At 41.5% G+C, this 22,939-nt stretch overlaps 1 protein-coding gene across 1 annotated transcript in view; it reads left to right on the top strand.

The window, feature by feature from the left end:
* Nucleotides 1-612: 612 nt before the first annotated feature.
* Ppp6c (protein phosphatase 6 catalytic subunit) overlaps nucleotides 613-22,939 on the top strand; it is a 29,351-nt gene continuing 7,024 nt past the window's right edge. Inside the window, exons 1-4 of the mRNA XM_050124855.1 lie at nucleotides 613-833; nucleotides 15,557-15,652; nucleotides 17,054-17,119; nucleotides 18,883-19,024. Of these exons, the coding sequence (XP_049980812.1) occupies nucleotides 759-833; nucleotides 15,557-15,652; nucleotides 17,054-17,119; nucleotides 18,883-19,024 (379 nt within the window). The 5' untranslated portion in view covers nucleotides 613-758. The remainder of the gene's footprint in view (nucleotides 834-15,556; nucleotides 15,653-17,053; nucleotides 17,120-18,882; nucleotides 19,025-22,939) is intronic.

Genomic DNA, 22,939 nt, shown 5'->3' with positions numbered 1-22,939 from the left:
TATCAAAAACCCTTCCTGCCCCCTCGTGGGACTCCCAAGTTCAAATACGTCTGTTTAAATAAGCCTGTTTTCCAGTCTAGGCTCCACCTTTGTTATTTGGGGAAAGTAACACGTGCAAGCTTTTACAAGAATTGAAGAGGAAAAATATCGCGCCAGTATTTGTATAAAATTTAGCTTAAAAAATGCTTCAATTTTTTTTCTTTTCTTCCAAGCCTGAGAATTGGGGGTGTTAAATCTGTTTCACACGTCTAGGCCAGGTCATCACTGGCAAGTCGGCAACAGTTATCCTAACTGTAACTGAAGACGCTGACAGGGTGCTTCACAGGGTAGGAATGAGAGCTAGGAAATACCTAGTTACCCACTTCGTAATTTTCCCGCGGAAAAGCCTCAACTGGTTTCTCAGAGGTGAAGAGTAGGATAGGAAGAGCGTTTTGTTTTTAATAAAACTACAAGTCCCAGCACTCCCTGCGGCACACAGCTACAGGTCCCAGCAGGGCTCATCAGCAGGACCCCCCCCCCCCCCCCCCCGCCCCCCCCCCCCCCCCCCCCCGGGTTCTCTTAGAGACCCGGAGTTCGGTCCGAGAGGGCACGGGGCGTGTCGAGGTGCGGAAGAGGAGCGAGTCAGGTTTTGAGGACGCTGCGCAGACGCCACTCACGGGTCGGACGTGACGTAAGGAGGGTTCCGGCTTCGGCCTCCGCCGCTGCCTCCGGTACCTCAGCTGCCGCCGCTGCCTTCGCCGTGGCTCGTTCTTCCTAAAATGGCGCCGCTAGATCTGGACAAGTATGTGGAGATAGCGCGGCAGTGCAAGTACCTTCCCGAGAACGACCTGAAGGTGAGCCGGGCCGGAGGCCGGCCTGCTTGCGAGGCAAGCCCCTTCCGGCTGCGGGGCGCCCGCCGGCCCGCCCTTCTCCCTCGGGCGGACCCCGGTCCCGGTGCGGCGGGGGGCGCTCCGCGGTGCGAGGCGACCGGGTCCGACACGGCGAGACGCCGAGAAGCAGGGGAGCCCGATCCCGAATGCTGGCGCTGCTCCCCGAGGGGATCCCGGGGATGTGCGGCCCCGGCCCTCAGGACTCCCAGCCTTAGCAGCTTTGCTGGAAGACTCTTCCACTCGGACACGCTCGGTCTCCCGGGGATGGAGCCCGGCCGAGCCCGGCGGGCGGCGCTCCCGGGAAGGGGTCCTCCCAGCAGAGGTGACAGGAGCTGCCGTCTGCTCCAGGGACGCGGGTGGACGGAGGTGGGAAGCCGGGGGGGCGGGACCGTGTGGCCGTGACGGGAGAGAGTCAGGTCGCCTCTGCTTCACCACTCCGCTAAATTGCGTCTTAGGAGTTCGTTTTCTCCTGCTCACTCTGCTGTGGGTCCCATTTCTGAGCAGTTGATTCAGCTAGTGGACAAGCGGTCGCTTATCCAGAAGTTCCAGTGTGTTAGGACCTCTGAGCTCTTCCCCCGTAAGCCAAAGTGTCGTTTTCTCGGTTTTCCGAGGAGGGCTCACTCAGTTCAAGCTGAGAGCGGTAAAGGACTGAAGGGAACGGGAGCAAGCCGTTGGTGTCCCGCTGTTGCAAACGTTTTTGCTTCCGCTAAAGCTAGTGCTTAGTCCCCATTGGTGCTTGTCCCATGTTGCTAGTGTAAGCTTCATTCCATTAGCTTTGACTTACTGTGTAGTAAATGCATAAATTCTCGATCATTTGAATTCTTTTATGATGTTTTTATAATCATTTTAAGTCAGGGGCTTAAAACTATTCTTTCAAGAGAAAATTATCTTTTTGTTAGTGAATTATTACTTTCCTAAGCAAGATTTTGCTCAGTGTGTGTTTTCCTGTCTCATTTGGTACATGAAGTTGATCAGTCAACAACTATGCAAAATATTTAAGACCACCTGTGCTGTTTGTGTGAAAGTACCTAAGTTGTACTTACATGTTGATTGTATGTGTTACATGGTTGGTATCCATGTTCAGCCGCCTGCATCTTTCAGTCATTTGTCTCTGCTTTGTGCTTGGTAATTTTTTTGGGGGGGAGGGGGATTTGTTTTCTTTCTGAGATGGGATCTTAAGATAGGTCTTGTTGAGACTGGAGAGATGTCTCAATGGTTGAGTGCACTGACTTCCCTTCCCAGAGAACCTGGAAATTCTATTCCCAGCAAAGATATGACAGTTTGTTACCTTCTGTAACTCCAGTTCAAGGGATGCAATGCCCTCTTCTGGCTTCTGCAGGTACCAGGCACATACATGTTTCACAGACATACATGGAGGCAAAAAGTCATACACATAGAATAAAAATAAATTTTAAAAAAGTTCATGGTGGCCTTCAATCCACAGTGTACCCAAATACTGTAACCTAAACTACTAGGACTGACTGCTCTATACTTTTTCTTTCTTTTCTTTTATTATTATTATTTTTTTATTTTTCGGAACAGCGTTTCTCCTTGTATCTTTAGGGCTGTCCTGGAACTCATTCTGTACACAGGTTGGCCTCGTACTCACAGAGATACATCTGCCTCTGTCCCCCCCCCCCCATTAAAGGTGTGTGCCACCACTACCCAGCCCCTCTGTATAATCTTAAGTGCTGAGCCATCTCTCCAGTTCTTAGTGTTTTGCGTGCACGCACACAACACATACACGGTATCATATAGCCTAAACTTACCTTGAACCCCTGGTTCTGCTTCTACCTTAATAGTGGTTTATTTTATTTTATTGTAGTGTGAGGGTTAAACTCAATTTTTAAAATATTTATTATTTTTATGTATTTGTATGTGTACCTGTGTGAATTTATATGCACCATGTGTGTGCTGGTACTAGCAGAGGCAGAGGGCATCCTATCCCCTGGAATTGGTTTTATAGATGGTATGAGCTACCTGATGTGGGTGCTGGGAATCAAACCTGAGTCTTCTGCAAGTAAGCTCTTTTAACGGCTGAGCCATTTCTCCTGTTGTGTGCTTTTTAATTTTATTAATTTATTTTGTTTACCAAGACAGGATTTTTCTGTGTAGTCCGACTGTTCTGGAATTCACTAAAGACTAGGCTGACCTTGAACTCAGAGATTCACCAGGTACCTCTGGGAGTTTGTGCACGGGAGTACAGACACCCTCAGAGGCCAGAGGCATTAATTAGATCTTTCTGGATCTGTAGTTATATGCAGTTGTAAGCAGCCTGACATGGTTGCTGACAATAGAGCACAGCTATTCTTCAAAAGTAGTATGTGCTCTTAACCACTTCGTTATTTCTACAGCCCCACTGTATCTGTTTCTTATTAGACTTTCACAGCCCCCTAAGTTTTTGGATAACTACTGGGTGAGGGGGAGGGTGTAAATTTTCTGTATATCCTAGATTTTTTTTTTTCCCTGTCTTGGAAATAGTTTTATCGAATTGATTTGCTTGTGCTGCCAGTCTCTGGTATATTTACTGTTTTCTTGGTTGCTTAGTTATGGTAGGCCAGTCTTGCCTGGAACTCAGCTAATGTAGCCTAACCTAACCTTGAGCTAGCTGTAATTGCAATCTTCCTGCTTCAGTCTCCTGAGTGTAGGAGTTACAAAGGTGCACCAGCATTCCTGACTATCTAGTGTTTACGAAATTCAGTTTTAGTCACTTTTGGTGGCAAATACATTTAATCCCAGCACCCAGAAGAAAGAGGCAAGTGGTTCTCTGTAAGTTTGAGGCCAGCCTGGTCTACAGAGTGAAATTCTATCTCAGAGAGAGAGAGAGAGAGAGAGAGAGAGAGAAAATGAGTGTGTGTGTGTGTGTGTGTGTGAGAGAGAGAGAGAGAGAGACTCAATTTTATTTGTGTTCCTTGGCGTAAAGTACAAACTAAAAATAGGCCAAAGAAATATTCTAGGGGACTTTATTTATTGTGTGTGAATGTTTTGTCTAAATGTATCTGTAGCATGTGCATGCCTGGTGTCTGAGGGAGTCAAAAGAGGTCTTCAGATCTCCTGGAATTAGAATTTCCAGGTGGGGTGCTGGGAATTGAACCTAGATAATATGCAAGACCAACAAGTGCTCTTAACCACTGAGCCATCTCTCTAGCTTTGAGTCTTAAAAAAATTGTGTGATTTTTTAAAATTTATTTTTATTTTATGTATGTGGACATTCTACTTGCATGTTTGTTTGTGTACCATATGCATGCAGAGCATAAGAGGGCATTGGCTTTCTTGGAACTGGAGTTACAGAAGGTTGTGAACTACTATGTGGGTGCTGGAAATTGAAACCAGATCCTCTGGAAGAGCAGCCAGTGTTCTTAACTGCCGAGCCGTCTCTCTAACCTCTAGCAATGTCTTTTTTGAGATCTTAGTTCCAAAATTCTATGAGAAGAAAAAGAGAAATAATTGGAGACACTTAATAAATATTACCGAAAAGATCCTTGTACATGCTAGGCAAAATGTCTATCATCTTAATCTGTAAAGCCTTACCTTTCTTACCCTTAATTTTGGGGAGAAGCTTAATAATGGTTAAGAACACCTAGGTTCAGTCCCAGCTCCCACATGGCAACTCACAACCATCTGTAACTCCAGTCCCAGAAGATCCAGTGACCTCTTACGGCTTCCTTGGGCCTATGGCACACAGATACACATTCAGTCAAAACACTTTTACACATAAAATAAAATGAATAAAAATCTCAAAAAAAAAAAGAATTTTTGGGAGGAGGACTTGGGGAGGGTCCTCAGTTGTTAGAGTATTTGCTTAGAATAAATGGAGCACTTGACTTGATTCCCAGCAATGAATAAAATCAGACTTGGAGGCAGAGGTGGAAGGTTCAGAACTTCAAGGCCATCCTTATCTATGTAACAAATTTGAGGGTAGCCTATGTGTACTATTTGAGACCCAGTTTTAAAAAGTAAAAATAGAGCTGGGTGGTGGTGGCGCAAGTAAAAGTTGAGGGGTTCTATAGCTATAATATCGATATTATCTTCTTCCCCCCTTCTTCCCTCCCTCCCACCACAACCCCTGGTTTTTTTGAGACAGGGTCTCACTACGTAGTCCTAGCTGGCCTTGAATTTACAGCAGTTATCCAGCATCAGCCTTCCTACTTCTGGGATTATATTGCTCACTGGGTTATTCCCAGTGTTTCTCTTCACTGGTTGGCTAAGGCACTGCGTGCATGTTGGAAGGGGGAAAGAAATTTGCAGTAATGACTGATTTCCCTATGTGTCTATGTGTCAAGCATCATCAGCAAAGGCCAGTTTCTAATAAGCTTAGGGATGGCCTCTAGCCGGTTCTCACAAATTTGATCCTTCTCTACCATCATTCCTCACAGTTATTAAATCACTTCATACTACAGATTTTTTTAGACTGTCATTACTATATTTTATTCATTCACCAAGGAATCTCATCTTGTTTATGCCTGATGTAGGTCATTACCGAGTCTGGCTACCATGCCAGGCCACACCTATGCTTTTGTGTAAATGCTAGAAGCCTGTTTTCTAAACCCTTTTTGATAGTGCTTGGTTTCTTGTTTGTCTTTTGACTTCAGAGTCATATTCTCCTGTGTCATCCTAAAATATTCTGTAGTAATTCTGCCTAATATGAGCATAATGCCTTCAGTTTTGTAGTAGCTACATTTTTTAACATAAAAAACAAATAAGAGATAGACAAGTTAGCTGTCATTAAGGGTGTGTCATGTTCATGTAGAGGAGCGCGCTTGGTTCCCAGCTTGCAGGCCTTACTTCTCACAGCACCTGTAATTCCAGCTACAGGGGATCCAACATTCACTTTGACCTCCTCAGAAATCTGCGCTTATGTGTGCATACCACTTATCCACATTTGCACATGGTTTGAAGTAAAATAAAGCTAGGCATGATAGTGTATATAAGTCATAGCACTTGAGGCAGAGGCAGGCATATCTCCTGAGTTCAAAGCCAACCAGGCCTTGTTTCAACAACACAACCTTGTTCCAAATAAAATAACAAATTAAAATAAAATATATCTTGATACTGGGGAGGTGTTCTTCAAAGAGCTTGTTGCTCTTGAATAGGCCCTGATTTTGGTTCCCAACACTTTACCCACAGTGGGTGATTTACAGCTGCCTATAACTCTGGCTCTAGAGGACCCAACACTTCTTGCCTCTTTAGGTACCTGCACTCATGTGCACAGACCTACACAATACACATAGTTAAAAATAATAAAAATAGGGAGCGAGGGCTGGAGAGATTGGCTGCTCTTCTAGAGGTCCTGGGTTCAATTCCCAGCGACCACATGGTGGCTCACAAACATCTGTAATGAGATCTGTCGCCCTCTTCTGGGGTGCAGGCATACATGGAGGCAGAATGTTGTATACATAATAAATAAACCTTTAAAAAAATAAAAATAGGGAGCTAAGAAAGATGGCTAAGAGGTTAAGAGGCTGCTCTTCCAGAGGTCTTGAGTTCAATTCCCAGTGACCACATACATGGTGGTTCATAAACATCTATAATGACATCTGGTGCCCCTTTCTGTCATGAAGGCATACATGCAGGCAGAACACTGTATACATAATAAGTAAATAAATCTTTTTTAAAAAACAAGAAAAATGAATATACCAATTTTATTATGAAGTATATGTGTGAAAGAGAGACACACACAGAAACTAGGGCCTTGCACATACCAGAAAAGAACTTTTTTTTTAAGATTTTATTTATTACATATACAATACAGTGTTCTGCCTCCAATGTCAGAAGAGGGCACCATGTCTCATTGTAGATGGTTGTGAGCCATCATGTGGTTGCCGGGAATTGAACTCAGGACCTCTGGAAGAGCAGTCAGTGTCCTTAACCTCTGAGCCATCTCTCCAGCCCCAGAAAAGAACTCTTACTACCAAGTTTATCTCTATCTGTGTGTGTGTGTGTGTGTGTGTATTTGTATTTGTATTTGTATTTGTATTTAAGACAGGCTTCCAGACTTAGAGTAGTCTTAAACTTTCGATGTGGCTAAACCTGTCCTTGATTCCACATTTTCCTGTGTCCACCTCTCAAGTGCTGGGATACAGATGTGGGACACCATGCCCATTTACTAAGAAGCCCCTTGTGTCAGGTAATATGTCATGTGAGTACCGAAGGTAGAATTAGATGTATCTCTCTCCCTTTGGATGTCTCTCGGTATCAAAAGAGATTGGAGAGACAAAGAGATGATCATTATACAGTGTAGCAGGTGCTCTAATAGAAGGCTAAACTTGGGGCCTTGAATGTGAGTTAATTGTTTCTGTTTTTGAGACGAGGTCTCAACTTACACCTGGCACTATTTACAGCAGTCTTCCTGCCTCTGCCTCTGTGGTGCTGAGGTCACAGGTATACCCCTGAGTTACATCTTTCCCCTGCCCCCACTCCTAAAAGATGTTTATGGATACTAGAAAAATATAATTTTGAAATGTTGTTAATATGTGGCTAACTAAACGGAAAAGTCAACTTAGAGAAAACTATTAGAGATACATTCTTTCTTTCTCTTCTTATTTTTGAAACAGGGTCTCACTATGTAGCCCTGACTGGCCTGGAACTTGCTAAGTAGCTAGCCTTGAACTCTAGAGAGATCTACTGGCCTCTGCCTGCCAAGTGTTGTGATTAAAAGTATGGCCCCCAATACCTGACGGGAGAGATATACTGTTATATGGGAATAAGAATCAAACAAAACCAAGAAGGTATCAGAATGGATTTTTCTAATTATTCTGAAGAAATACTCTTGAGGGATTTCTTCTTTTTTTCTTTTTTTTTGGGGGGGTGGTTTTGGGATTGGGTGTTTTTCCAAGACAGGGTTTCTCTGTGTAGAAACCCTCAACTGCCCTAGAACTCACTCTGTAAACCAATGTGGCCTCAAACTCAGAGATTCACCTGCCTCTGCCTCCCAAGTGCTGGAATTACAGGCATGTGCCACCATCGCTTGGCCTCTTGAGGGATTTCTAAGGGCAGTAAAAGGGAGCTTTTAGAAATAACATTCTAGCAACATTTTGGACCCTGGACTGGAATGGGACGTGACTATCGTAAAAACAGGTGTAATGGCAAAGCCCTGTAACACCAGCACCTAGAAGGTAGAGGCAGGAGGGTCATCACAAGTCCAAGGTCTTCTTCAGCTACACAGAAAGAACCTGAGCCACGTGAGATCCTATCTCAGACAAACAAAAAAGAACAACATATTTGAAGGTCAAGAGGGAATACAGAGATGGGGCAGAGGATAGAATGGGAGGGAGACAATGAATGTGTATTTTTAGGAAGAAGTAGAGAAGAGAAATAGGGTCATGAATCTGTTGTTGTTCTCGGATAATCAACTGAACATGAATAGGGAGAGGAACATAATTTTCCTGAATCTGAGATAAGACCAAGAGTCTGTTTTTCAGATTGTGACCATTTTGAACAGTGAGAGGAACGATGTTTTCTGCAAACAAAATGCTAAACAAAGCTCTGAAGGCTTTCGGGAAAGGGCAATCTGTGTCCTGCCCACAGTGTGCCTGGGCTCTGTGAGGCCACTGCAGGTGAAGTTGCGGACCTGCAAAGGGTATATACTGAAGTTTCATAGACTTTTCTTTATTTGTGGGTGCTTGATAGGAACTTATGTGCTACTTCCAAGTGTAGTGCTGGAGATTGAATCCAGGGCCCCTTGATTGATAGGCAGTTCTCTGCCACTGAGCTGTACCCCTAACTGGAAGCTCCTGCTGAATCACAGAGATGAAAGGCAGTGTTTTAAGGGGCTTAGAGGCATTGCTGTCTAAATGCTCATTTGGATCTGCAGAACCAGCATTTATAGGCGGCAGTTAAAATTGTACTCTAAATAGCATACCTGGGTTGGATGAAGGATGAAGGATCCTGCCTAAGTAGTTGACATGTCTTCTCTAGACACTTAGCCTTTGAGATTGACAAGGTTTCTTGCTTGATGTTCTTTAGTTCATGGTGTAGGGATTGTAGATAGGACTAACAAGCAGTTCAGGAGTCGGTTACAGACTAGATCAGTCTCAGTTGGGCATAAATTCTGGCATATTAGAATGTGGGAACCATGGAGCCTTTTGGGATTCCACTCAGGATTATGATCCATTTCAAATGTTTATTAAATGATAACTTGTTTTGTTACAGAAAGGATAGTGGGTGTTTTCCAAAGGTATGCTCAATAGAGCAGTAAAATAGAATAAAAGGAAAACACGTCAGAAAATAAGCCAGCAGTGAAAGTATAAAATATATATGGTATATAAAATAACAGCTGGGATGAGCAGGACATTTCCTAAAGATTAGATACATAAGCATTTCTAGAAACCAATTTTAGAACTAACTTTTGTTGTTGTTGTTTTTTGAGACAGGGTTTCTCTGTATCTTTGGAGCCTCTCCTGGAACTCACTCTGTAAACCAGGCTGTCCTCCCGAGTGCTGGGATTAAAGGCGTGTGCCACCACCACCGGGAAGAACTAAATTTTTTAGATGATAAAACCAGGAGCTACTCAGGGTAATCACTGACCCTGATAGAGGAAACAAAGACATTCCTCTCTTAGGTCCTCCCTAATACTGTTTAGTCATAGTATCTTTTTTCTTTTTTAAAGATTTTATTTATTTATTATGTATAGAAAGTCTGCCTCCATGTATGCCTGCAGGCCAGAGGGCGCCAGATCTCATTACAGATGGTTGTGAGCCACCATGTGATTGCTGGGAATTGAACTCGGGTCTTCTGGAAGAACAGTCAGTGCTCTTAACCGCTGAGCCATCTCTCCAGCCCTAGTCATAGTATCTTGTGTGTCTTGTTTATTTATAGTCCACACAGTAACAAACTCCATAGAGGCTTTACTCAATAATGAAAACATGTTACTTCGGTTTGATTGCATGGCATCAATCAATAGTATAATTTGGGAGAGAAAAAAAAACAGTAGAAAAGGAGGGTAGTATGATGAGAGTGAAGGCAGGCCTTTCTAGATCGGGGCTCTTAAACCTCTTCATTCACAACTCTTTCTTGTTCAAGAGTTTTATGAAACCCCGGATATACAGATCTATAATTATATAAGTTAGATATTTTTACTCATAAAAATTACTTTTAAAATCACTTTAAAACAAGTTCTTAAAGTCAGGCAGATGTAGATTGCACCTTCAATCCCAGCACTCAGGAATGAGAGGCAGGTGGATCCCTGAGTTTGAGGGCAGCCTGGTCTACAGAGCAAGTTCCAGGACAGCCAGAACTACACAGAGAAACCCTGTGTCAAAAAGCCAAACTTGGGGGCTGGAGAGATGGCTCAGAGGTTAAGAGCATTGCCTGCTCTTCCAAAGGTCCTGAGTTCAATTCCCAGCAACCACATGGTGGCTCACAACCATCTGTAATGAGGTCTGGTGCCCTCTTCTGGCCTGCAGGCATATACACAGACAGAATATTGTATGCATAAATAAATATTTTTTAAAAAGCCAAACTTACTGCTGCTGCTACTATTAATAATAATAATATTAATAATAAGTCATTTGGTGTCCATGTAATTTTACCACTTACTAAAATGAAAGAAAATTTGTATACTAGTGAAATGGGTGTGCTTGTTTTTAAGTCTATAAATTTATAAGTCATGGTTGAATATTTGATATTATAAGACAACATTTTCAGCATTGATGGATGTTTTGATTTTATGATGAGAATGCCGCTACATATTTATGTATTACAATGATAGGACTGTTTCAGAAATTGTTGGAAACTATGTCTTAATCCCAAGACAAAGTTAATTTAGTGACTTTAAAAAAAATGAAACTAAGGCTAGACATGATGGTGCACACTTTTGATCCCAACACTCAGGAGGCAGAGTCAGGTAGATCTCTGTGCATTCAAGGCCAACCTGGTCTACATAGGGATTTATAGGACAGCCAGCACTCTAGAAACGCCCTAGCTTTAAGAAGAAGAAAAAGGAAGGAAGAATTGGACTAAAGTCAATAACTCAGGCAGTGATTTTTATTTTTAATTTTAGTTTTTATTTTTTGTTTCTTTGAGACAAGGTCTCACATAGCCCAGGTTAATCTCCAACTGTATAATTGAAGATGTCCTTGAAGTCCTCATTCCCTGCTTCTACCCCCAAAGTGCTGGGATTATAGGGAGCACCATTGTGTCCAGTTTATACCGTGCTGAGGATCAAACACATGTGTTTAGCAGATGCTCTGCCGAATGAGCTACATCCTTAGTCCTGCCTTAAGTATATTCTAAACTTTTTGTATTTGCATTTATCTTTAAAATCTTCTATTGTACTGATCACTTCATTCCTTTCTCAAACTACTTTAATTACAATGGCCTTAGAATATGTTTTAAGGGCTGGAGAAATGGCTCAGCAGTTAAGAGCACTGACTGCTCTTCCAGAGGATCTGGATTCAATTCCCAGCACCCACATGGCAGCTCACAACTGTCTGAAAATCCAATTCCAGGGGATCTGACACCTTGACACAAATGCACATAAAATAAAGATAAATAAATCATAAAAAATAAAAAAGAATATGTCTTAATAGCTGATGTGTCAATAATGTTAATATCAATATTATTTTCCAAAATTAGTTGAGTAAATTTTACAGTTCTTGTCCCCGACAGATAAAGTTAGTATAGTTTTTACATACTCTTGCCACCCAATCTTACCAAAGAAGTCACTACGTTAATTAAAACTATGCTAGGTTTCCATATTAATGAAAAGCAGCATTTGCAGTCTGATATATTAAGCAGTGTTCAGCAAGTAATGAACTTTCTGCACATGTGTCTTTTGAAATGTGATCCCCATAGGAGGTGGCAGAGTAGAGAACTTTCGCTCAGTCCCTCCCTGTTCTGCATTTTTTCTTCTGCAGTGCTGAGTTTAGACTGACTACCTTGCCCAAATGTTTACTTATGAAGAATGTGTTTATTATCCACCATTTATCTCCTAAAAGCTTGAGGTTTGCTGTAAGCTTAAAGTGCTTATGAGAGGTCACAGAGTTATGTCATCAGTGAGATCAAGATCTGACTGGAATTCATTCTGCTTCAATAACCTCTGTTCTTAATCAGTTTGCTGTACTGTTCTAGACTTGAAAGAACTGTTAACCAAACTCCATTTACAGACTAGAGGTGCATACACATTTTAAATGAGGGAACTACTCTATACCTATTGCTTTCCTCCAGTGAGAAGTACCCCTTTCTACAGTTAGAATGGAATCCTATTTAATATTTATAAATCAGGTTCTATAAAATTTAAACCAAAAATAATCCAGGGTAATCCCAGATAGATGAAAAGAACATGAAAGAAATAACATGTTAGAGGACCGCAAGGGAGATAACATATTTATCAGACTCTCCTCATTCCTACTTCTTAGGAACAAAATACCTGTATCTGTGCCTCAGAGATGAGGTTCTACCCAGGACTGACAGAGTTGTGAGGCACTGAAGCCATCTCTCTATTTTATTTAGCTAGTATTTTAAAACAGGGTCTTACTGTGTACCCCTAGCCAACCTAGAACTCACTATGTAGACCAGTTTAGCCTCTGCCTCCCAGATCCTGGAACTAAAGATGTATGTCATCACCATCACCCCCAGCTAATTAAAATTAGTTTGTTTTTATTGTGTGTATACATGTATCATGGTGCAGAAAACAACTTGCAAAAGTCAGTTCTCTTAAGCTCGAGTCTTTAGTGTTGCCTTTATCCTCTGAGCCATCTCTTTTGCCCCCAGTAAAGCCATATTTAATAATCCCAGAGACCTCTGGTGACACACAGCATTTAGTATACAGCCATTTCCTGTTTCTCCTTCAATAGCAAAGCTGTCAGAATCAGACATGTTTCACAGCTGGTAGCGGAGCTTCTGGAGAGAGGCTCCCTGCTGACAAGAATTATAAAGCACTGTGTTACTCTCGCCTGGGCCATATTCACCTGCTTCCTTCCATGGTGAGTGAACTGAGTCCCAAGACAGTACCAAGAGCACCTCCTTACGCAAGAACAAACATATTCACCTGCTTCCTTCCATGGTGAGTGAACTGAGTCCCAAGACAGTACCAAGAGCACCTCCTTACGCAAGAACAATCCCTCTTGTTGCCTTTTAAATTTTGTTATTTGATGTATATGGGTGTTTTGTCCTCATGTCTGTCTGTACACCTCATGCATACCTGGTGCTCTAGGGGGCCCTGGACTGGAATAATAGATGATTGTGAGGCTTGAGCTGCCATACCCTCCAAATTTAGCAGTTTATTTTGAAAATAAAATAAAGTAATAGGCAATTTGAGAAAAAAGTACACAGATGATACTCATTAAATTAGTATACTCATTAAATAAATAAAATGATTAAATAAGATCAGGGAAGGGGAGGGTATGTACCCTTCTGCAACTCCAGAAATGAGTTCTGCTGTCCTGCAGGTTCTTTAATTTCCAGATTGGGGAGGAGAATCATGGCAATTAAAGCTACCTTATAATCATGTAAATCTACAGTAGCAACCAAATGTAGGCACTTGGTGGAATTTGGTGGTCTTTCTTTTGTAAGCACAGCAAGTCCCTATATATAATAAGATAGGTACTGCTGTCTGATCCACAGAGGAACAAGTTAGCAATGACTGTAGATCCATTCTCTGTTTAATTTTTTTTTGCATTAATCTCATTTTTGACTATCCTGTCAGCTTTATCTGTGATGCTGTACTCCAAAAATTTTCTGCAGCCTAAGTCTGTGCCTCCAGCATATCTGCTCTGACTCTATAGTGAGCCCTGCAAGCCAGACAACTGAATAGTGGTCCACTCCAGTCCCTCGGTTCCTGGGAGCCCAGCAACCACACCACCCACTTCTAGCCCCTTGCTTGCTTTTTTCTTTTGGGAGGGGTGTGTTTTTGTTTGTTTGTTTTGAGACAGGGTCTCGCTACATAGTTGTAGTAGTTTGAATGTAATTGGCTCCCATAATTTCATGGGGAGTGACACTATTAGATGTGACTTTGTTAGAGCAAATACAGTCTTGTTAGAGGAAGTGTGCTACTGTGGGGGCGGGCTTTGAGGGTCCCTATGCTCAGAATACTGCCCAGTCTCTCATTTGACTTCCTGTTGCCTGCAAGATGTAGGACTCTTAGCTACTCCAGCGCCATGTCTGCCTGCCATGCTCCTCAACATGATGATAATGGACTTAATCTTTGAAATTGTAAGCAAATCACCCCCAATTAAATGTTTTCTTTATAAGAGTTGCTGTGATCATAATGTCTCATCACAGCAATAAAAACCTTAACTAAAGCAATGATGGCCTGGAACTCTTTGTATAGACCAGACTGTCCTGGCTGGAACTTAAAGAGATCCTTCTGCCTCTGCCCCTGGAGTGCTGGAATTAAAGGTGTGTGCTGCCACACCTGACTCTTTTTTCTAATTACATTTTTAGTTAATTTGTTATATGCTTATGTGTGTGTGTGGGAGAGATGCAGGCACCACTCACACTCGGGTGTTGGGACAGCTCACCCATGCACTTATTAACAGGGTCAGCTCTGCTGTGCTGCCCAGGCAAGGTGCTGGGTCAGCTCACCTGCCTGCCACAGGTGGAGGAGGACAAGGTGGGGAGGGCATCTTTCCCTCATCAGTGCCACCTTGTGGCAGACAAGGGGGACAAAACCTACTCTCCCATTCTCATGCCCTCAGGACAGCTCGCCTGCAAACCCCACCCTCACCCCAACCCCTGTGAACAGGGTCAGCTTTATTGTGCTGCCCAGGCAAGGGCAGGACCGAGCAGCAGCCAGTGAGGGGCGGGGCCGACTCTCTGCAACGCTATCCTCTTAGCACAGTAGTAACAGGAGTCAAGGATGTAAGCATAGACTGTGTACCCAGGCATGGGCCCAGGTGGTAAGCAGGCCACTCACACTAGCTTGGTCCTCACTGCCTTCACCTCTTCAAATCTGTCCCCCTCCCTCCCTCCCCCCCCTTCTCTCTCTCTCTTTCTCTCTGTCTCTCCCATATATTTCCTCCTGGCTGCCTGGGACGGGTAGGTGCGTGGATCTTTTTCCATTCAATCCCCCCCCCTTCTCTCTCTCTCTCTCTCTCTCTCTCTCTCTCTCTCTCTCTCTCTCTCTCTCTCTCTCTCTCTCTCTTTTTGGAGGGGTTTTGTTTGTTTTGAGACAGGGTTTCTCTATGCAGCAGTCCTAGCTATCCTGGAACTCACTCTGTAGACCAGGCTGGCCTCGCACTCAGAGATCTGCCTGCCTTTTCCTCCCGAGTGCTGGGATTAAAGACTTGTGCCACCACCGCCCCACTCTCCTACTCAGTCTTAATGGTGCTGTACCAGATCTTGTTTTCTGCTCAGGCATGTGCTTTTATCTGCTAATTAAAAAAAATATATATATATCTTTATTACTGATTGAATGTATAATACAATTTTCTTACCTTTCAAAGGAAGGACTTGAGGTTGGGGGAGCTGGAAAGTTGGCTCTGTGGTTAACAGTACTTGTTGCTCTTGTAGAGGAACTGGGTTTAGCTCCCAGCACTTACATTAACTCACATTAACTCTAGTTCAGGGGATCTGAGACCTTCTTTGGCATGCAAGTGGTACATGCAGGCAAAATACTCATACATATAAAATATTTTTTAAAGGAGAGATTTAGTTTCTCTAAATATTAGTCTTTGTATTTTTTTATTCAATCTTTAGTTTTAATATTGTCGTGAAAGTTGACATTTTTCTTCCTTCTCTTCTTTCAGCGACTGTGTGACTATGTTTGCGATCTGCTCTTGGAAGAGTCGAATGTTCAGCCAGTGTCAACACCAGTAACAGTGTGTGGGGACATACATGGACAGGTAATTTTCACAAGGAAGTTTTAGGGTTTGTAGAGTCAGTGATCCATTTGTTTCTAACTTGTGCTGCAGAATAAAACAAAACCCAGCTGGTGATTAGGTGGTGTTGGTCTTCATGCTATGCTTGGTTCCTGGTTCGCTGCACTGACAGATAAAAGCAGTAGTCAAATATCTCATGAACTTTGACTTCTACTTACAAAGTGTAATGCACTGCTGAGTTGTTGTTTGGAGCAGTGTAGGGTGTTCCATGATGGTGAAAGATGCAAAATATAAGACTAGGTGCTCATAGAAATTATAGTTAACAAGAGATGGTTTGGTCTTGTTCATTCATCAATGTCTTATTAGAATCTGCTCATTTCTTTAATAAGAATGAAAATAGCAAAAGTTTAGAAAAGCAAATTGTTGCAAGATTTTATAGCAAGTCACTGATAGAATGAGATGAAAAAGATTTAATCTATTTCTTCGATGGGACTGTAGGACCTCGAATACCTGCTGACTTATTTTTTTCATTTTATTTATTATTTTTAATGTGTGTTTGTGTGTGTGTATGTTGTGTAATGTGCATGTGTGATGTACCCATAGAAGCCAGAGGAGTTGAATCCCCTAGAGTTTGAATTGCAGGTGGTAGTGAGCTACTTACCTGGATAGGTCCCAGTAATTAAACCCTGGTCCTCAGGAAGAGCACTGAGCCGTTTCTTCAGCCCCTATCTGCTGGCTTTTGTTTATACGAATTCCAAAGCACTGACTAGAGGGCACAACTTAGCATTAGACTTGGGAACTAAAAGCTAAAAAGCTGGTTCATAGCCTGCTGTGTACATACAGTGTAGTTGGGACTGTAGAACCTGGAATATGCTGTGAAGAATCACTCTACCACACAGTTGACTGACTGCAATTTCATTCCCTGATGTCATGGTATATAGGAGCAGAAATGTATCTAAATTGGCCCTGAATAGAGGCTGCTTCATAAATAAAAACCATTTTGACTACTTACAAAGCTATTTTCTTTTTGCTTTTTCAAGCAGTTTTCTGGATGACGAGGTTATAATAAGCCTGACATCTGTAATGCCAGCTCCTAAATAGAAACCTCATGATGTCATCTTTGATCTGTTAGCTTTCTGTAGAGTAAACTTTAGAGAATGGATTTCTTAAGTTTCCTTGTAACTTGCCTCCCCAATATAATTGACATTTGCATTTTGTTACACAAAGCAGTATCTTAGCTTATGTGTATTTTTTTTTCAAGGCCTTTTAAGATTTGGAAATTAAATCTTGGCACTTTTGCTTATACTTTATTTCTTCTTACATATGTAAATATTTGAAGTCTGTTTCTTCACATGTCTCATTCACAATTTATCTTAATTCTTTCACAGGAATTTATAATCAGCATATATTGCTTTTCTTTTACAGTTCTATGATCTTTGTGAACTGTTCCGAACTGGAGGTCAGGTTCCTGACACAAACTATATATTTATGGTATGTAAACACTAGTGATATCAAGTGCTTATTCAAAATCAAAAGGCTCTGGCTTATTTTATTTAAATTCTATAATAATTGCTATTTAAATGTATGAAAAGGTGAGTCTTACTTCTCTGTATTTTGTCATGTCTTCTACTTAAACATAATTGCTATGTTTGTAAACTTACTTTACAAATAGGACTGAGTTATGACTGCCAGTAATGGCAGGAGGACCACATAGAACCCCTGGTTAGACTGTGGATGGGTGACTACACAAAGGTATAGTTTGGTATATCATACTTTTTTCTAATATACACTTGTTATTATGGTGTATTTTTTTACTCTGCTTTTTTAATGTTGAAATTTTCTGAATTTGTGTGTGTGTGTGGCATATGCACATGTTTGTGTATGTACATGCCATTAAACAGCCTTGGCTGTTGTTCGTTACTTAGGTGCCATCTACCTATACTTGAGACAAGGTCTCTCATTACCCTGGAACTCCCTAAGTAGACTAGGCTGGCTCTCCAGAAGTTTCCAGGTTCTGCCTGCCTTTGCCTCTTCAGTGCTGTTTTGCCAGCACGTAGCACCACGCTTTGCTGTTTCTATGTGGATTCTGGGGATTGAATTTAGGTAGAGGCTCGTACCTGGAAGGCAAGTACTTTATCCACTAAGCTATCTTCCCAGCCTATTGATAGAAATTTTTGAAGATTGATTTATCTTTTATGTGTATGAGTGTTTTGCTTGAATGTGTGTCTGCACCACATGTGTACCTTCTGCCTGTAGATGTCAGAGGAGGGCATTGGGTCCTATGGAACCTGAGTTACAGATGGTTGTGAACCACCATTTCGGTGCTAGGAATCGAACTCAGACCCTTTGCAAGAACAAGTGTCATTGCAAAGTTCTCTGTCACCTTTCTAATTATTAGTAGTATTTTAAGTTTTTTAATCTATTATTTTTTTTAAAGATTTTTTTTATTACATGTACAATACAGTGTTCTGCCTCCATGTCAGAAGAGGGCACCATATCTCATTGTAGATGGTTGTGAGCCACCATGTGGTTGCTGGGAATTGAACTCAGGACCTCAGGAAGAACAGTCAGTGTCCTTAACCTCTGAGCCATCTCTCCAGCCCAATCTATTATTTTTTTATGTGTATGGATGTTTTGCCTTCATTTATGTCTATGTACCCCATGCATGCTTGGTTCTCTTAGAGGCCAGAAGAGGGTGTCAGATACCCTGGAACTGGAGTTACAGATGATTATTAGCTACTGTATGGGTGCTGGGAATAGAACTTAGGTCCTCTGGGAAAACCACAGATGGCATGTCTCCAGCCATGTATTGCTATTTTGTAAAGCTATTTCCTGAATAGTGGTGCGGTATTGCCCCAAGTGTAAATAGTATTTCATACCTGTAAGGTTGGGAGGGAGCAGTTCGGGTTTTTTCTTTTCTTTTTTATGAGGGGATCTCGCCACATTGTCCTGGCTGACCTGAAGCTTTCTAGGTAGACTAGGCTTTCTCTCCACTTTATTGCCTTGAGAACAGAGGCTTTTGTTGAACCAGAAACTCTCTGGATTTCAGTTGGTTTCATCAAGGCTTCACCTGTCTCAGCCCGTAGTGCTTCAGTGCAGCCATCTTTTTATATGTGTACTAGGGACTCACAGGTCCTGTTTCTCAATAATTTTTAAGAAATTATTTTTAAAAACAATGTGCAGCTCCTTATTATTGTTCTTTTGGGCTCTTACAGCTATTGTATGGTTTGTAACTGTAAACTTTTACTTTACAGGGTGATTTTGTAGACAGAGGTTACTATAGCTTGGAGACCTTCACTTATCTTCTTGCACTAAAGGCTAAATGGCCTGATCGTATTACACTTTTAAGAGGAAATCATGAGAGTAGACAGATAACACAGGTGTATGGATTTTATGGTAAGACCTTCTTTTCTTTGATTCTAAGTAGTATCTTTTGGGGGGGGAAGTTGTATATGCACTTGTTTTTGTTGTTGTTTTTGTCTTTTTTTTTTTCTAGTTAACACTGCGTTTCCCCAGTCAACTGGAAATCTTGCCATATAGAGAAAGACTGACTGACTACTACTAAGGCTTTGGTGTACAGCTTTCTAAATCTGTGGAAAAAAGTGTAATTTACATTTCCACTTTGGAATCACCTTGAGTGCTTGTTTAAAATGCAGATTGTGGGCGTGTGAGAAGGGCCAGTGGCTAAAGGCACTTACTGCTAAGCCTGATAGCCAGAGTTTGTTTTCCAGGGCCCTCTGGTGGGCAGAGAGCACCTACTCCTGAACACACGAGTGCTGAAGCATAACTCCCAAAGGGACTGTTTGCTTATTTTTAATCATGTCTAGATGTGTGTGTGTGTTCGATATCAGCCTGATCTAAAAAGTTCCAGGACAGCCAGGGCTACACAGAGAAACCATGTTAAAAAAAAAAAACAAAAAAAAAACAAACAAAAAAAAAAAACATTTTTTTTTTAATTTAAATTAGATTGTTGGATCTCACTTCAAGCATCGTAATCAAATTCTGTTGGCATAGAACCCTGGAATCTCCTGAGGGTGCATGTCACATACGTTCAAGACTGGAGTTTTATCCGTGCATGCCTTCTCCCATCCCCACTCCCCTTTCCTATCTTCTTCTTTTGGTCAGTGATGGAGATTGAATCCAGAACCTATGCATGCTAGGCAAGCACTCTACTACTGAGCTATATCTCCAGTCTTTCCTTAATGCTATGCTGCATGCTTAGCCTTTTTACTTCCTTAGTCTTTTGGTTGGTTTGTTTTGTTCGTTTTTTGTTTGTTTGTTTGTTTGTTTGTTTTTCGAGACAGGGTTTCTCTGTGGTTTTGGAGCCGTCCTGGAACTAGCTCTTGTAGACCAGGCTGGTCTCGAACTCACAGAGATCCGCCTGCCTCTGCCTCCCAAGTGCTGGGATTAAAGGCATGCGCCACCACTGCCCGGCTTGTTTTGTTCGTTTTTGACAGAATGTCCCCATAGATGCCTAGAGTAGACTAGTACTCACTGTCATCCTTAATCACATGATCCTTCTGTGGCATCTCCTGACAGTTCCTTGTCGTTCTATAGCTATATCATATTACAATGTATGAATGTATCATAATCAGTCTGTTTCTCATTGGACATTTAGTTGCTTTTTTGTTGTTGTTTTCTTACTCTTTGTCTTTTTCTTTTCTTTTCTTTTTTTTTTTTTTTTTTTTTTTTTTTTTTTTTTTTTTTTTTTTTTTTTTTTTTTTTTTTTTTGAGATAGTCTTGCTATATGGTTCTGGTCTAAACACTGTAAACCAGTCTGACCCTAAATGTGCTTCCATCTCTCTGCCTCAGCCTCTGAAATGCTAGGATTACAGGCATGTGTCACCGTACCCAACTGAATGTTTTATTCTTTTGCAGGATAATCAGTATTCCTTGCTGTAGGATGAGGGCCTGCTTATTTGTCCCAGCCGCCCAGTTAGCTTAGCCCCGAAATAACTACACAGAAATTGTATTAATTAAAATCACTGCTTGGCCCATTAGCTCTACCCTCTTATTGGCTAACTCTCACATCTTGATTTAACCCATTTCTATTCATCTGTATATCACCACATGGCAGTGGCTTACTGGCAAAGATTCAGCATGTCTGACTCTGGTGGTGACTCCATAGCTTTTCTCTCTGACTCTGCCTCCTTTCTCCCAGCATGCCATTTAGTTTTCCCCACATACCTAAGTTTTGCCCTATCAGCAGGCCCAAAGCAGTTTCTTTATTCATTAACCAATGAAAGCAACACATAGCCAGAAGGACCTCCTGCACCATTTTCCCTTTTCTGTTTAAATAAAAAAGAAAGCTTTAACTATAACATAGCAAAACTTCATATAACAAAACAGGTATCAAGTAAGAACTACAGTTACAATGTTTATATCTCCTAAGGAAAACTATAACTATAAATTCTTCAACTCCATCAAAGACTCCAGAAGGATATAATATTACCTAAGTAAACCGGAAGTGCATTGTAAGCAACTTCCAAAACTCTAGAAATGACAGAGATATCTCCCTGCCTGGACAGTAACCCAAAGTTCTTCCGCACCGTTGGGGCATCCATCTTTGGCCTGCAGGCTCATAGTGTCCAGCAGCTAGCTTTTCCATGAAGCAGGAAATTTTCAAAGACAGTTCTGCCTATATTGGCAGTTTGCCTGTCATTTTTTTCTGTATCCTGTAGAATGTCTTGCAGACTCTTCACAAAGCAGGTACCCCGAAGGATCACCTCACCTTTAGGCAAGTTCAACCAACAGTCATTTCTCTGTGGGTTCTGCAGGTCCATTTTTTACAACATACCATGAAGCAGTCCAGGCATGAGCAGTTTCTTGCCCAAATGGCTAACCAACTCCATAAGGAGTCTCTTTAATGCCCATCATCCACGCCCATCATCCTCTTGAAATAGCTTGATGCTGCCAGGAGCAGATGGGTCTCACTGTCATGAAAAGTCTTAAGTTTTTAAACACTTTAAATGTCATATTCTGAAGGATCCTGAAAGATTTGAAGAATATATAACTGAAATATATCTCTTTACATATAGAAAATCTAACATAACTACAAGTTTGATTATTATAGATGATTATTAACCTATATTTCTTAATTACATATTACATTTTTTAAATGAACTACACAATCTCAGTACCTTAATCAAGAGCAGAAATATACATATAACAAAATAGACCTTAAATTTGTATCAGTAAATTAAGATTCATACCAATGCAAATCTCTATAGCATATCCCCCTTTAAATGTAAACAAACAATTATAAACAATATTTGGGAATATGGGCGTAGTTTTGTAGGAGGTCCTTCTATGTGTTGCTTTCATTGGTTAATAAAGAAGCTGCCTTGGCCTTTTGATAGGGCAGAACTTAGGTAGGTATAGGGACTGGACTGAATGATGGGAGAAAGAAGGGTGGAGTTAGAGAGATGCTATGGAGCCGCCACCAGAGTACAACATGCTGGAACTTTAGCTGGTAAGCCACTGCCACATGGCGATACAAAGATTAATTAAAATGGGTTAAATTAAGATGTAAGAATTAGCCAATAAGAAACTAGAGCTAATGGGCCAAGCAGTGATTTTTAATTAATATAGTTTCTGTGTAGTTATACCAGAGCTAAGCTACGTGGGCGGCCAGAACAAACAAGCAGGCCCTCGTTGCAACACTTTGCCTCCTAAATGCTGGGGATAGAGGCCTGAGCACTCAAATGGGATGAAACATTTCAGATAAGGCATATCTGAGTAATTTTTTGTTTATTTGAAATAAGATCTCATTCTGTAGCTTGGTTGGCCTGAATTCATTGAGTGTTCCAAGTTAGCCTCAAAATTCAGTAACTCTCCTGAATCAGTCTCCCAACTGCTGGCTGAACATTTATTTACTTGCTTACCTATTTATAGACAAGGTTTCATTGTGCATCCTCCTGCGTTCTGGGATTATAGATCGCTGTCCCCATGTTTGGTACAATCCACTTTGTTTGTTTGTTTGTTTGTTTGTCTGTCTCAGGGTCTCTTCACTTACCCTTGACAGTCCTGGAACTCACTGTACACCAAGCTGGCCTTCAACTCACCTCCCTCTGTCTCCTGAGCACTGAGATTAAAGGCATGTGCCACCACGTCCCCCTTATTTTTTAAAAAAGAATATGGAAACAAACTTAAAATGTGTGTGTACTGTGGCCATATGTGGAGGTCAGACAATTTATAAGAGTTGTTTTTTTTTCTTTAACCCTGTGGATTCTGGGGATTGAATTCAGGTTATCAGGCTTGGTGGCACCCCTGAGATTGCTACCCTAATCTTTATTTTATTTATAATTATAT

Source organism: Alexandromys fortis, unplaced genomic scaffold (assembly GCF_014885135.2).
Source record: "Alexandromys fortis isolate MF-2015 unplaced genomic scaffold, M_Fortis_MF-2015_v1.1 scaffold_228, whole genome shotgun sequence".
Classification (NCBI taxonomy): Eukaryota; Metazoa; Chordata; class Mammalia; order Rodentia; family Cricetidae; genus Alexandromys; species Alexandromys fortis.
The sequence above is the reverse complement of the archived record's forward strand: the minus strand, read 5'-3'. Positions and strand labels throughout refer to the sequence as shown.